Here is a 16,018-nt window from a genome sequence, read left to right as displayed (position 1 = left end):
CCTTCTCTGTTGAATGAACCACCTTGGTGTCAGCTGCTGGGGCTGCAAGCAGGGGTTGAGCCCTGCCCCCTCTCTGGAGACAGGTGGGCACAACGTTGGAGGTGGTGAGGCTCAGGCTCTGGGCTTCACCCCTGGAGTGGCAGGGCAGCAGGCTCTGGCCATAGGGCTGGCTCCGGCTGCATGGCAGCGGCTTTGTCCCCATCCCCCAGCCACAGAGCTTCACGCTCTGGCTGTGGGGCTTCGGGCTCTGGCCCCCCAATCTCCCCCCCCCCAATTCCATCACCCTTGGCCCCTGCTGCCTACTCCGTCTCCCCATCCAGGGCTTAATTTGTCCCCGGGCTTACTGGGGCTGAGTGAGTCTGCTGTGAAAAGTGATATTAACAAACATACAACTATCACTTTTCAGAGCCAACTTACTAGCTAGCAATAAATAAATTACAATGATTTGGACATGTACATATTTATTTGTTTTTCCTAGAGCTAATTAAGTATTTTAGGAAAAAGTGAGAGCTGCCAGCAGCAAGAGTTGGTGGCTGCCCTCTGAGGCCACCAAAAAAATTTGTTCTGAGGACCCCTGAGCTTGTGAGAATTGCTGGGTGGATTGAGGGAAGCAGGACATAATGGTCCCTAATGGAGACTAGCCAGGATGCCGGGGTTCACCCCTTCTCCTGGCTAAAAGAAAAACAACCAACCCCCCCACCAGGAGCTTTGATGACCATAAATGGAAAGGGTTTTGTGTTGTCTCTCGTTAAAGCCAGCCTCTCCGGCTGCACAGAACCCCCTAGTGCCATGCTACAGGACGCTCTGACTCGGGGGAAGAGTGCTGCCTACTGAGTCGCCTACAGCCGCTGTGCAGGTCTCCTGTCCAACCCCCGAAGAGGTCTGACTCACTCACAAGGAGAGGGGGTGTGGACAGAGCTCCTTCCAGGGCTGGGCAGGAGAGCGACAGCAGCTGTCCACCCTCCTTGCAGGGGATCCAGGTGCAGTCAGTGTAGCTAGGTGCAGCAGAAACTGCTCACTTGATGTTTAGACCACAGGTTTTGCTGCTTTGTAGTAAATGTGAAACTTACTCCTTCAGCTTCCATTTCTGGAGAAAGTTGTGCTGGGTAGGGACAACAGCTCAGCTGCTGGGGATGGGGAGACACTAGGCCCTATTTTACCTAGGTGGGGCCTGATCCAGGCCTCTCGAAGTCAGTGGACATAGTTGTTTGGATCAGGTCCATGCGGTGGTGGGGTTAGCTGCTCAGCAGAGGTAATAAGGAGCCTGGTATAAATGCTTGCAGAGGGGTTTCGGTCTTGAAGAGCCAACTGGGGCGCTGGGAAAGTCAGTGTTTGGGGATTGCTGGTGTAACTTTAGCACCCTTGTGGCCAAGATGGAGTCTGTTCTGCAGGCAGCTCTGGCCAAGAGAAGGCGCGTGCAGGAATGCAGCAGGAGAAATCCCTTCCACCCCAGGGGCACCTGTTCCAAACCCCCCAGAGTGAACACCCAACACCCACAGGAGATAACAAAAGGAGATATTTATTTACAGAGGGATGAGAGGAGTAATACAACAAGGGGGAATATAAGGAGAGCAGTAAAACAGGGCTGCATCCAAACCAAGGCCCCACAGGCCCAGTAGGAGCACAGTCTGAAATGGCAGACACTGAGCAGTGTGTCTGCACACAGAGTTCAGGAGTCCTGAGCAAAGTTCCAGTCTGGTGGTGAGTCTTGGGTGCTCCTGGTCGTCTTCGGCGCCAGCGAACTCTCCCCAGCAAACCCCTCCGGTGCCCTCTTCTGCCGCACTCTGCAAAGCCACACAGAGCGACCACCTCCTCACCTAACTAACTAGCTACAACCTCCCTCCTTGTTCCCAATGCAGTCACAAGCCCCAGTACTCACAGCCCCATGCAGCTCTGGGCAGCCGTGATACTGGGTCCAGCTCCAGCCTGTCCTTCTTGGGCGATTCCTCCCTGGCACAGGGCTCCTCCTGACTCCTGTCCTTCTCAGGCAGGTTCTCTCTGCTTCACTTTTCCAGGGCCTCTCCTGCCTCCCTCTCTCCCTGGAGCTCCAGGGCTGCCCCCTGGAGTTTCCCTCCTTTTTTCTTACTCTCCTCCTCCCCCCTGGGAAAAAGATTTAAAGAGGCCATGCTCTCTAAACCCCAAAGCAGCCTCTGTGGGACCAGCTAGAGAAAAAGGTGGGAGATTTGTTACAGGCTCCCAGCGGCTGTGTCTGGCAGCCAGGAGACTTGCAGGGGAGAATCTCCCCTCCAGGCAACCAGCTTCTGTGAGCTGGGAGACAAAGGGCTGAGAGGAGATGCTTAACCCAGGCCCTTTGCTCTGTGGGTGACCTGGCTGTCCAGGACCAGGGTGATGGAGCATCTCTGACAGGAACTACTTACAGGGGGGACCAAGTGAACGGCTCAGCAGATGTGCAGGAAGGCATGAGAGCTAGGGGTCCCTAGGCCCTGGGCAGGGTTGGCGGTTAAGTGGCAGGGCCACGGGGCACTGGGGGTGTGAGGGTAACTACCTGTCTGTTCCTCCTCCCAGAACATCGAGCTGAAGGTGGAAGTGGAGAGTCTGAAGCGAGAGCTCCAGGAGAAGCAGCAGACCCTAAATAAGGCTTGGTAAGTGACACTGTCCATAGGCAGCCAGCAAGGCCTTGTAGCCCTGCAAAGGTGCCCATCCTCAGGGCGTGATACTGAGAGGGGGAACCGAGAAAACCCAGTGTGACGGCGTCAGTCACAGAGATCCCCTTGGGACTGACACCTGATGTGCTGAGACTACCTCTGAGCCCGTTTTCTCTGTCAGCTTGGGACTTCAGAACCCTGCCTTGTTGAGCCAGACACGCTAGCCTGCTGCAAACACAGACTCAGGTCTGAACCACATCCCCCAAAAGCTGTAGACTTTACTGAAAAAGCTTAAGACGTGCTCCTGTCTCTAGCACCCAGACACTCAGGTCTCAATGAGATCCAAACACCAAATAAATCCATTTTACTCTGTATAAAGCTTATACAGGGTAAACTCATAAATTGTCCACTCTCTATAACACTGATAGAGAGATAGGCACAGCTCTCCCAGGAATTAATTACTTACTCTGGGTTAATTTATAAGCAAAAGGGGTTAGGTTTTTTTTAAAATATAAAAAGTAGGATTTAAGTGGTTCTAAGTAATGGACAGAACAAAGCAAGTTACCAAGAAAAATAAAACAAAAACATGCAAGTCTAAGCCTAATACATTAAGAAACTGATTACAGATAAGTCTCACCCTCAGAGATGTTCCAATAAGTTTATTTCACAGACCGGACTCCTTTCTAGTCTGGGCCCAATCCTTTCCCCTGGTACAGTCCTTGTTCCAGCTCAGGTGATTTCTCATCACTGCAGCCAGCTTCTGTTCTGATCCACCCGCTTTTATAGCTTTGGCACAAAGCGGGAATCTTTTGTATCTGGGTCCCCACTCCTCCTTCTAAATGGAAAAGCACCAGGTTTAAGATGGATTCCAGTACCAGGTGACATGGTCACATGTCCTGTGAGACCCCAAGCCTTCATTCTTCGCAGCCTGACCCACAGGAAGGCTTGCAAGTAAACTGAGCCATCTACAGTCAATTGTCCTGGTTAATGAGAGCCATCAAGATTCCAAACCACCATTTAAGGCCCACACTTTGCATAATTACAATAGGGCCTTAGAGTTACATTTCATATTTCTAGTTTCAGATAGAAGAATACAAATAGGATGACCACACTCAGTAGATTATAAGCTTTGTAATAATATCTTACAAGAGACCTTTTGCATGAAGCATATTCCAGTTATGTTATATTCACACTTATTAGCATATTTTCATAAAATCATATGGAGTGCAACGTCACCCCCAGTTCCAGCCCGCTCTCTGCCCTCCTTCTCTGCAGCAGCCAGACCACTTCGCCATCCTGTGCCCAGAGCGGCCGCTGGAGCTGTGTAAGGCTGCGGGGCCCAGTGGTCACCCTACGTCTTGGGAGGTACGGCAGTGCCAGGGCAGGGCAGGCTACACTGTACTATGGGCTCTGGCTGCTGTGGTTCCAGCTGTGTGATGGGAGAACATAAATAAAGCTGTTGTGCAGCCTGAATGCTCGTTCTTTGCATGAAGCAACAGCACCCCCCCAGCATGGTCCCCACCTGTGGGGACAGAGCCTCACGCTCCCTGTGGACTGCACTGAGCCACCTGCTCAGCAAACTCTCAGCAGAGCACTCCTCTGGGCTCTGCACTGGGCCACCAGCCCACCACTGCTGGGGAAGGGAAAAGGATCCTGGGGGACAGCCCCAATGCCTTTCTGACCTGGCTCTGCCTCCCAGCTGACAAAAGCCCTTTCCATTCTCCTGGGGCATAAAGCTCTAAGCAGTGAGAGTGTGGCACTCAAGGGGAGAGTTAATGGCAACTCACATTGGCAGCTGGAGTGGTACGTGTGAGACTGGTGCATCAGATACGTGAAAGGGGGTGGATAGAGCTAAGTGTGCACAGTGGGCAAAACAGAGAAGTGGGGGAGGGGGGAAAAGGGGGCTGTAGAATCACTGTCCAGGCAGGAATATCAAGGAGATTTTTCACAGTATCTGATTAGCAGCGATTACTTTGTTTTGAAATGGAAAAACTCTGACTGGATGGCAGAAGGTGCTGAGCAGCAGATCTCAGCCATTTCAGTAAGCAAGCCAGCTAGGCCGGCCAGCTGCCGGTTCAGAGAGGTTCCCCACTCTGCTCTTTCCAGTCCAGCTGGTAATGGGGCTCCTGCCAGCTGTTAGCACTAACATTCAGATCATCATCAGGTAATGCCCTTTGTGCCCAGCCTTAGGAGCCCCTCGCTGCTGGAGATTGACCCCCCCATAGGGTAGGTCTGCACAGCGGCTGGAGGTGTGATGCCCCCACCCACAGCTCTGCTTGAAGTAGTGTCTGGAAAGTGGTGTGGCTGTGAGGGGAGACCTGAGAGACATCCCGGGGCGGGAATCCCACCTCCTGGCCACTGTGTAGACATACCCTGAGTGGCTGCTCAGCCAGTCCCTCCAGCTCCCTGATCCCCTCAAATTCCCACAATGTGTCCCTCTCTGTCAGGTGCTGAGGGGCCCAGAGGTGGGTGTGCTCTTCTGGGTGTGGTGGTGCCAGAGTCCTGATGGACAGGCTGTCTACAGCACTGGCTTTTTGGAGCCATATTGCATTGACACCTCAGTCTCCCTTGCGGCCTTCTCCCCTGCTCTCTGTGCTCAGCCCATCTCTTTTCTTTGAGTATCTCTCTCCAGTTCCGATCATTTCCCTTATGTGCATTAGCTGCCTTGTGCCAGCCAAATCTGTGCTTTGATTGTCAGCTCATGTTTCTAGCCTCTCTGCATTAGCCCTGCCCCGGCACAACTCCATTCAGTGACATATGGGTGGGTCTACAGTGTCAAATTGTGCAGGACTGATCCCTGGGGCTGGGGCACCTTCATAGACCCCCCTCCCCCTCACTTGAGCCATCGCTCTTCGTCTTAACCCCTTGTTCACTACGTGTGGGGGCCAGTTCTCAGTCTGTAACCTTTACTGGTTCGACCAGATGCCTGCTAGCCAAAGGACTACACCCACTAGAGAAGACAGGTAGCCAAGAGGTCCAAGGGCAGCTACCTGGTGGGAAGCCCAGGGTGCACACTCCTGGCTTTTCCCACCCGTTGCTGGGAGGGTTGGGGGCTTTTCCTCAGCCTCTAGGAGTGAAGGGGGAATGTCTCTGGCTCCTGCAGAGGGAGACGTGCTGCTGTTTGAGAGCCCTGCTCAATCCGTCTAGGGCAGGAGTCTCAAACACGCAGCCCGCAAGGTTATTTTCTGCGCCCCCCCAGTGTTTACCTAGAGCAGCTCCAGCCCGATGTGCACCGGGGGCAGGGCAGGGCAGTGCAGGCTCCCTCCCTGCCTGCCTCCCCTGCGCTACTCTGGGAAGTGGCAGGCCTGCGGGAGGAGAGGCACAGGGGTGTGTGTGTTGATGTTGATTCAGGCACCGCCCCCAGCAGCTCCCATTGGCTGCAGTTCCCCATTCCTGGCCAATGGGAGCTGCTGGGGGCGGTGCCTGAAGCAACAGCAACACAACACCCCGGAGCCCCTGCTCCCCCAGTTCCAGCCCCTTCCCTGAGCAGCTTGGGGGCAGGGCAGGCAGAGGCCTGTTGATCTGGGAAGCTGTCCCAGGGGTGAGAGGCTGCAGGAGAGCTGCTCTTGTGCCCCTGTTAGAGGTTTTTCTACATGATGCTGTGCAAAGAGGCCTTTTACATTGAGGTCTAGTTTTCCCTCCATGACTGGATGTACTCTTTGAATAATGCCAGCAAAGGACCCTTAGGCACCCAGGAATATGTCCAGGTTTAGATCCTGTATGAGCAGCTCTGTGGGCTTGTGTTCCAAGTGGTTTGTTTAACAGAGATTTGCTTTTCAGTGCATCAGACATCCTGCTAATCTCCCTGCCTTGTGTAAGCAGGGCCTTTGTCCCTGGAAGAGTGTGTTTCCCAGGCTCCCTGCAGGCCCCTTTCTCAGCCTATCCCCAGCCAGGAAGGACTAGGAGAACAGGCAGAGTGAAGCAGTAGTGCCAGCTCCAAGCACTGAAAAAATCACACAGTTGGCTCAGAAATCATATTTTCACAATAACAAATATTGGGTTGGGTTTCTTTGTCTTCTAGTTTCTGAGCCTTCAGGGTTGAGTCAGGCCACATTTTTGTGGTTTTTTCTCTGCAACCAGGAGGACACACAACTTACTTAGTTTTCTGCATGAAAGCTGAGGGTCTCGTAATCATCTGACTCCAGGAGCTAGGACTTGAAGATCCCTTCCCCATTCTCATTCCAAAATCCCAAGAGTTGTCAGCACTGGAGAGGGTTTGAACATGTGCTGTACATCTCAATGGAGGCAGGGAGATGCGGGCTTAGAGGCTGATATTGTTTAACATTTTAGATGCAGCATGAGCAGGCACAGCTGTTTGTAAACTAAAAATAATCAGGCACCACCTGTTTCCCAGAGGGCAGGGCGATTCCTGTGCTGGCTGGGGGCGCATCACTGACTGCGCATAGGACAGGAACACAGTCTGTTTGCAAACAGGATGGAATCCCATGGGCTTTTCAGCACGTGAATCTCTCTCCCACCCTTGCTACTTTGCAAAGCGTTTGTATTTAAAAATAAAAGTCTGTGTCACAGAAGTCCCCAAAGCAGGAATAGAACCCACGGATGAAGAGCTGCTCACATGACAGTAACCTTCCCAGTTTAAAATATGCCCTTTCCCTTTGTGACCTGCCATGTCCTGAGCGCTGTGTCCCTTGAGAGAACGGCTGATGTCCCAGTTGCTGTGAGCAGGATGGGGAGGAGTGGCTCAGTCTGGTGATGGAGGTGACAGGGGACAAGAAGAAATTCTGAATTCAGATCTAGGCAGGTAAAGAGAAGGAACCGTTTTATTCCCATTGAATATTCATATTACAGTGGAGTCCAATCTGGATGCGAGGCCCTGTCGTGCTAGGTGCTGCACATATGAAGACACAGCTCTGAACAGTCTGGAAAGACAACTGATCTAGGCAGAGTATGGGAAAAGGGAGGCAATCAGATAGATCCAATGTCTGCGCCCATTCTATCTCAGCCTGGCAGGCAACTGAATGGAAACCTAATAGCATCCCAGAGCTGTAGTCAGGGACCAAGGCCCCATGGTGCTGGGCAATCACAGAATGGAAAGACAGCCCCTGCTTACACTGGATTTCCTTGTAAGCTTGCAGCTGGCCATGCACTTGGGAGGGGAGAGCACAGGCTGTACTGCTGCTCCTGGAGGAAGGATGCTGCAGCCATGGGGGAACCTCACTGGAACGGCAGGGAAGAGGTATGGAGCGACAGCCTGGCAGCATGCAGTACCTGGGACGCCAGGAGCATTGCACAGTGAGGGGAGGCTCCCCCCTATGATCGGCAGCAGCAGCACAGCCAGGGAAAGTGTGTCCCCTCTGGTTCACAGGTGCCTTTCCAAAATGCTAGGGTCCTTCCCCTGTGCCTCTTCTTCTTCGCCCCTCCCCGGCCAGGGCTAGCTGGTGTGATGTTCAGGAGGCCCATCTGCTCCGCTTGGGGCCACAGTGTTCCTACTTCCTCACATCTTCTGTGACGGTGCTGCCCGTGGAAGCCAGCTGAGGTCACTCAATTAGGGTGAACTGCAAACAAAACGGGGCAGACAAACCCCAAACGCTGGCGGATATTCCAATACTTATCATAGAATCATAGAACTTAAGATCAGAAGGGACCATTATGATCATCTAGTCTGACCTCCCGCAAGATGCAGGCCACAAAAGCTGACCCACCCACTCCTGAAATAATTCTCTCCCTTGACTCAGATGTTGAAGTCCCCAAATCCTGATTTAAAGACTTCAAGTAGCAGATAATCCTCCAGCAAGCGACCCCTGCCCCATGCTGCGGAGGAAGGCGAAAAACCTCCAGGGCCACTGCCAATCTACCCTGGAGGAAAATTCCTTCCTGACCCCAAATATGGCGATCAGCTGAACCCCGAGCATGTGGGCAAGACTCTCGAGCCAGACACTCAGGAAAAAGACTTTCAATATCCCAACATTGACCCTCGGTACTAATTACCAGTGGTGGCACGTTATTGACCTATTGACTAAATCATGTTATCCTATCAAACCATTCCCTCCATAAACTTATCAAGCTTAATCTTAAAGCCAGAGAGGTCCTTCGCCCCTACTGTTTCCCTCGGTAGGCTGTTCCAGAATTTCACTCCCCTGATGGTTAGAAACCTTCGTCTAATTTCAAGCCTAAACTTCCCGACTGACAATTTATATCCATTTGTTCTCGTGTCCACATTAGTACTGAGCTGAAATAATTCCTCTCCCTCCCTGGTATTTATCCCTCTGATATATTTAAAGAGAGCAATCATATCTCCTCTCAACCTTCTTTTGGTTAAGGAAAACAAACCGAGCTCCTCAAGTCTCCTTTCATACGACAGGCTTTCCATTCCTCGGATCATTCTAGTGGCCCTTCTTTGTACCCGTTCCAGTTTGAATTCATCCTTCTTAAACATGGGAGACCAAAACTGCACACAGTACTCCAAATGAGGTCTCACCAACGCCTTGTATAACGGGACTAGCACCTCCTTATCTCTACTAGAAATACCTCGCCTAATGCATCCCAAGACCGCATTAGCTTTTTTAACGGCCGACTCATAGTCATCCTGCGATCAACTTAGGTTACCAAGCCAGCACAAAACAGCTTCTATAGTACCTCACTGGTTACTTAGAAGTCCAGACAACACAGTTCTCTTAAAGTACCCAGCCTTAGGCCTCCATCCAGACACACACATCAGATATGATGATGATTACTGAAAATCTTATCTCATCATATAAAAGAAAAAGTTCTTCCAATCCCAAAGGATCAGCCACATATCCAGGTCCAATTATAACTTAGATCTTACCCAAAATACAGCCTTATAGCCAATTCTTATTAACTAAACTAAAATTTATTAAAAAAAGAAAAGAGAGTGAATGTTGGTTAAAAGATCAATATACATACAGACTTGAATTCAATTCCTGAGGTTCAGATACATAGCAGAGGTGAGTTTGTAGTTGCCAAAAGTCCTTTTAGAAATAGTCCATAGGTTATAGTCCAATGTTCATATTCAGGGTGGCTCCAGTTGATGACTGGGGATCTCAGTCCTTATGGCTTAAGGTTTCCCCCTCTTGAAACCCAGAGCAGATCTGAGATGAAGAAGGATCGTGTCCCAGGGTTCTTATATGTTTCCAGCAGCCTTTTGGCCTGAGAAAACAATAGGCTTAACTCTCCTTCTCCCAAACATCCTGGCAATTAGCAGAGGGTAATTTATCCATTAAACAGTTCAGATACAGGTTACCACAACCTTCAAAGAGACACAGACAATAATACTATTTCAAGTATCATCATAAATGTTAATATTCCTTTTTTGATCTTTGAATTAAAGCTATAGCAATAGACAAGACTTGTTTGCTTACATCACAAGACCTGAGCAAAAACCTACCCTTCTACCTCTAACAATGCAGGTTGCATTTCAAACCTCTATTCATTTACATATCTTCCTAACTAGTCTCTAAAGTTCGGCCATGGGTCAGGTCAGTCTGTGAGTTAATTAACTTTTTCTGGCCCTGTCACCTTTCAATGAGATATTATATTACACTCATAACGTCACACCTTCCTTGTTCCAACTGCCTGCGCTTGGGTGGAGGGGGGCAGAGTGGAATGGGTCAGAGGGGTTGGTACATCGCCTGGTGTCTGTGTAGCATGCCCCGGCCCTGACTGCCTGAAGCTGGAGACCAGGCTCAGATCTGGATCTGGCTCTCCACCTGGGGAGAGGTGAACAGATGGGGCCTGATTCTGTGCCATCAAACTGGTGCAGTGGGGAATCAGGCCCAGATCCTTTGGGAGCTGGCTTAGTGCCCCATCCTCCCCTGCAGTCCCTCTCTGGGTGCTGGGGACCAGGAGGCCACGCTCAGGTCTCTGCAGTTTGCAGCTGTTGCTATGGGCCTGGTGCAGCGATGGAGTAGAGCAGCCGCTGCTATTCCTCCCATGCTCACCCCACTGAGCGCAGCAGTGGGTGTGTGGCTGTACATGCTGGTCTGCGCTAGCTCTCCCTGTGCTGCTAGCACCAGGTGGGGCCTCCCAGAGCAGTGCTGGGGTTGGAACCAGGTCTGGGCCCCGTTTGTGACACTGACAGAGTGGAGCGAGCCGAGGCGGCTGTTGGGGGACAGCCTGACTTGCAGCCCAGCCCCTGCCGGGCGGTACCGGGCTGCCCCTTTCTCTGACAGGCAGGTGCCACGTCTTACAGGGCAGCTGCGGAGAACCTGACCAGTCGCAATGAAGCAGAGCTCCGGCGCTGTTACGAGGAGCGGCAGCAGGAGACGGAGCACGTGTCGGAGCTCCTGGAGAACAAGATCCAGCTCCTGCAGGAGGTGAGTGGGGTGGGGCACGTGCCCCCGCCGTGTGGCGTCAGCCATGGAAGAGAAGCACAGAGCCACCTGAGACCAAGTGGGGCCTGGCTCTCTCTCTTTGCCAGCCCCCTCTGCCCATTCTGGAGTCCCAGTTTCTTCCCCAAATCCCAGGGGGCTCAGTTCTTCTGGGCTTGCCATGTGGGATGAGCTTTGGGCCCCACGGCAAGGCCCCCATGGGACACAAGGAGCGGGACTCTTGGTCTCTGTGACTTTTCTTTGCTTATGGGGAATGGAGTTCGAGGTCCCTCAGGACTCCCCTTAGCCCATGGGGAATTGGGGAAAAAAATCTGAGGCCCCAGCTGCTCTCCTCCACCTCAATGGGCTAGGGAACCACTGGTTATTCCCTCTGTATCTACATCAGACAGAGCTCTGAGCCCTCCAGCCCTCTCTCTTTACCCACAGCACATGGGTGAGGGAGCCAGGCCTGCAGGGTGGCTACTTGCAGGGTATTAGGAACCAGTTGCAGGACTCCATGGCCCCTGACTCCCACCTCCTGTTCTTTCCATTGGAAGGGCAGCTCTGCCGTCCTGGTACGAGAGAGCCCGTCAGCATAGCCGCCCCCTCCCAGCCTGGTGTTGTCCTTGCTCTCGTCTCCTTCGACAGGTGCAGAGATTGGCATCTCTGAGAGACTCCCTTGGGTCATGGACACAGATTTGTGATGACCCAATCTGTTCCAGTGAAGATATGCAGCTTCCTCCTTCATATACTAATTATACAGATGCAGCTGAAGTCCGTGGGAGCTGCTGAGCACTTGGCACTTCTGCAAATTAGGCCACCTCTTTAGGAGCCTAGATCTAGATTTAGGAGCCACCCTATATTTGAACATCTTGGCCAGGATGTAATCCATACTGTGGGAGCACAACTGGCTCTAGGAGAACCTTCCTTGTTGCGGTTATGGCACTGTTTGTATTTAACCTTCCCATCGCAGTCATAGGGCTTTTTATTTTTCGCTTAATTTCCTTGGGTTTTAAAATAAAGAACTGGAGAGAAGAGGTTTTGTAAATGAAGGCAGGGGATCATGGCTTCAGTGAAAAGGATAGAGGCACCTGAAATCACAGGGGAGGGATTTTAGACATTTTTTGTATTCTTGTGATATTTCTCCTCTCTTGGATTTAAGGCAGTGAGTGTCCTGGGAGGACTTGACAGTGTTTTGCAGGGAGGAATTTGCACTTGTCTCACCAGCTGCCTGCACTCAGTATCCCTTGCTCTTCCCCATGTGGCCCCATAGGGATGGTACATTGTAAGCAGGGCTTCATTATTCCTTTAGAATGAAATAACAGTAAGAAGCTGCCCAGTCCCAGCTCTGGGCACCCTAACACGTTATTAGCAACACAGTTGTATCCCAGCAGCATTACAGCCACCTCCAGAAAGCCCTCCATCGTTGTGGGAAGCACTCGTACCCCAGCCCTGAGCTCATGTCCTCTCTAAGAGGTGTCATTTGCAGCATGTCATCTAATTCAGGCTGCTCAGAGGCGAGGTGGGGAGCGAGTTGCAGAGTCCCGGAGCCCTAGCAGATGCTCAGTGAGCTTGCTCCAAGTGAGCTTTCCAGGGCACGCAGCTGTTGGGTTTTAATCCCAATTCAGCAGAGACAGGCTGAAGCGAGTTTGAAGAGGACGGGCTGTAGTGCAGCTCCTGGTGGGACTTGAACTCGAATGTCAGTGGCAGGTCCCACAAATGTTAGCACTGATGCATCACTTGCTAGTGACTGTAGCGTGGCCCTAATTCAGTCATCACTTGCAGCAGTTCAGGTCAGTAGGCCCAGCCCTTCATCCTCTGCCCAAACCCTGCAGCCTACAGGAGGGAGCACGTCTGGTTTTGCTGGATGCAGCAGTTGCCCACTGGTATTGCTGCTTCTCCTTCCACTCACAAGCCAGCGGGGTTGTGGCTCTCTGCCTGGGTGGCGTGAGTAGTCTGGCTCATGTCACATTCCATCCCCAGGAGGCCAGATTAGCAAAGAGCGAGGCGGAGAGGACGGCAGCCCTGGCGGAGGCTGAGAAGGGACGATGCCTGGAGCTAACCAAAAAGCTGAAGGAGCTCACCCAGGAGGAGGAGAAGAGAGGAGCCCAGGTTCCGCGTGATGATCACTGCGCTGCACTGGCCCAGAAGGACAAGTAGGTAGCCATGGTCACTCCAGTGACTTGCCTCTGCTGCTTCCTGGCTGGTGGCCCCTTGCCCACAGAGCAGGTAGCCCAGCTGGGATGTTCAGAAGAGGGATCCTTGTCTTGGAGACCCCAGAGTGGAGCTTGCTGCGCCACACTGGGCCTCATGACAGCAGGACCAGTCACTGCCTGGGTGAGCAGGGTTGCAGGATGGGGTGGAGGTTGGCATCCAGCAGAGCCAGGGCTCAGTGAGCCCTTGTGGGGGATCCTGCTAGGGGGCAGTGTCTGGCTGATCCAGGTGGTACTGGCTGGCTGGGATGGGTTAAGCCACATAAGAGGACTCCCTGGGTGCTGTACAGAGAACATAGTGATTGTGCACTCCCCGGCTCCTCGCAGCACCTCCAGCACAGGGGCATGGGTGGCGGGAGGTGTGTGGCCAGCAGGTTGCTACCCTCTGGACTGTTCCAGAAACAGCCTCTTGGGCTAGGAGCTGTCAGTTGTAAACCCTAAGGCTGCTCTAATTTACTCTGGGGACTGACCCACACCTTGGCTGGCTCCAAAATCAGTTCTGCAAATGTGATGTGAAGCTGCCTTGTGTCCTGCGCTGAACACAGAGCCCTTTAGCGGAGATCCTCCTCTTCTTCCCAAGGTAACTAAGCCATTTTCTCCTTGGCAGACGCATTGAAGAGCTGATCCAGGAGCTAAGTGCCAGAGAGGAGCTCATTGAGCTGCTGGCCACAGAGAAGCAGAACCTGCTGCAGCGTCTGGAGGAGCCCAGAGAAATGGAGGTGCAGGTGAGATGGGAGCTGTGCAGGGGATAGTCTGAGGCATCCCAACGTGTCCCTCCTTCACATGTAGCTGGGCCATTTCCTGGGATCTAGTCCCAGCTCTGCCACTGGCCTGCTGGGTTACCTGAGGCAAGTCATTTCCCTGCCCTGTACCTTAGGTTCCCCATCGATAAAATGGCAGTAATGGTGTTGACCTCCTTTGTAAAGGGCTTTGCAATCTTGGGTTGATAAGAGCCGAGTGGCACTGTATTCTTTATTGTTATTCTCAGCCCATCTGAGCCAAATCTATCTTCTGTGAGTGGAAACCTGGCACTGGGGCCCCTGGTCACACTTCATGCACCAATTAGCAAATCACGGTTGGGTTTAACTCATAAGGCTCTGTGTGTGCATCTGTGTGGGGGGGAGTAAGCGGGGGGAGAGCAGTCATGATTTGGGGACCTTTTCTCCCAGTCCACAAGCTTTAAAACCAGTTCCTGCTGAGCTGGGTGAAGGCACTGGGCCAGGTGTCCCTCTCTCACCTCAGTGGAATGGCACCAGAAGTGAACTGGCACGGTTTGTCTGGTAAGTGTGGACCAGGCAGCGGGGTAGAATTGTTTTCTAACTCTCTTACAATGGATTTGCCTGGGGCAGGATTCTGTGGTGATTTAATGCCTAGCACTCATCCATTTCTTTATACGTCTCCAAGTACGTTAGGCAAGGCCTTGTGTCCTGTGCAGATAGGACAATGGGATTTTGCTGGAGGGACTTGCCTTGCCTTGCCTCCTAGGGTAGGGGCTCAGATTGGAGTCAGGCATTATAATAGGGTGTACTGGCCCTTTAAAACTGGTGTGGGAAACCTTTGGAGCTAGCACTAGCCCCTCCCAGATTAGCGTGTGGAGGATGAGGTCATGGGATGGCAGCTGGAAGCCAACCCAACCGGCTGCCTTTGTTCAGGGCCTGCGATGGGAACTTGGGAGTGAAGCTCCCTGCTTTCCTCATTGCTGGGGGAATGCTGGGAATCACAAGGGAAATTGTGGGCCTCTGCAGCAGTGCATACTGGAAAGGGGGAGGGTGTATCGCTGGAAGTGATGAGTGCAGGGGAAGGAGAGAAACCCAGGCTCTCAGGGAAGGTAAGTGGCACGCCTATTTACCTCTTGCAATACAAGGCTGAAGGGCATTCAGGGAAACAAAAGCAGCAAATTAAACTTACCTGAGGACACACTGTTTTACAGACTGCACAGTTAACCTGTGCAACTCACTGCCACAAGATCTCACTGAGGCCAAGAGCTGAGTGGGATTAAACAACATCCCACTGGGGAGGTTCTTGCAGCTCATCTCAGCATCCAGGCCTCTCTTGAAATGCACTGTACGAAGGATACAAACCCTCCTGCTTTGGAACATAAACCAGCCTCTAATTGACACAGCTAGGAACTTCCCCTTTGGTGAGTGAGTCCATAATTCTCCTCCCCAGGGTTCTCTGCACCTTCTGCTGAAGCATCTGCTCCTGGCTACTATCAGGGGCTGAACTAGATGGAACCTGGGGCTGGCAGTTCCTGCCTTGCATTTTGATGACCAAACACTCCAAGCTGTAATTCTTGCTGCCTGGAGCCAGCGGTAGCAAAGGCCACACCGGTGACTCTCCTATAGCTGCACCTTAGGCAGACCTGGTGCAAGTTCTAGGGTAGCAACACTCTGAGACTTCCTGGTGGGAAGGCTGGACCCAGTTTCTAAGGACACCTGCTTTCTGGGGGTGGGGTTTAATCCTTCTCTGGCATATTTAGGCAACAAATGACTCACCCACCCAAAAAACAACCCTGTCGAAACTGACAAGTGGAAGGAAAAACAAGACAATTTGATAAATATGTCACACCCAACCAACCCTCATCTCTCCAGTGCTGAAGTGAAATGCATGTAATAGTCTGGTTTGGAAGCTGCCTCCTGACCCCCTCAAAGGAAATCTTTAGATTCCCCTGCTTGGCAGCGAATGGTGCCTTTCCCTAAAAGATGGGAATTTGGTCTGAGGCCAGCTGTGCCTTCTGTCCTTGGATACCCTCAGTCTAACATTGCTCAGGTGTCACTGAGGGCAGAATTCAGTCTTTAAACTGCTGAGCTTCAATCAGAAGACCTTGATAATAACTTTAGCCAGGAAACTGCTAATGAGCCTATAATAACTTTGTATTTTCCAATCCCTGGTACATCTGAGCTTGTCTTGC

At 52.1% G+C, this 16,018-nt stretch overlaps 1 protein-coding gene across 9 annotated transcripts in view; it reads left to right on the top strand.

The window, feature by feature from the left end:
* LOC123376123 (myomegalin-like) overlaps positions 1-16,018 on the top strand; it is a 159,515-nt gene that overhangs the window by 56,308 nt on the left and 87,189 nt on the right. For 7 of the 9 annotated variants that reach the window (XM_045027893.1, XM_045027890.1, XM_045027892.1 and 4 more), the window contains 4 exons: positions 2,527-2,603; positions 10,777-10,900; positions 12,878-13,050; positions 13,715-13,832. In XM_045027893.1, the coding sequence (XP_044883828.1) occupies positions 2,527-2,603; positions 10,777-10,900; positions 12,878-13,050; positions 13,715-13,832 (492 nt within the window). Of the gene's footprint in view, positions 1-2,526; positions 2,604-10,776; positions 10,901-12,877; positions 13,055-13,714; positions 13,833-14,729; positions 14,936-16,018 lie in introns of those variants that run through there. The other 2 variants (XM_045027899.1, XM_045027896.1) reach the window with 2 other exon arrangements.

Source organism: Mauremys mutica, chromosome 8 (assembly GCF_020497125.1).
Source record: "Mauremys mutica isolate MM-2020 ecotype Southern chromosome 8, ASM2049712v1, whole genome shotgun sequence".
NCBI lineage: Eukaryota > Metazoa > Chordata > Testudines > Geoemydidae > Mauremys > Mauremys mutica.
The sequence above is the reverse complement of the archived record's forward strand: the minus strand, read 5'-3'. Positions and strand labels throughout refer to the sequence as shown.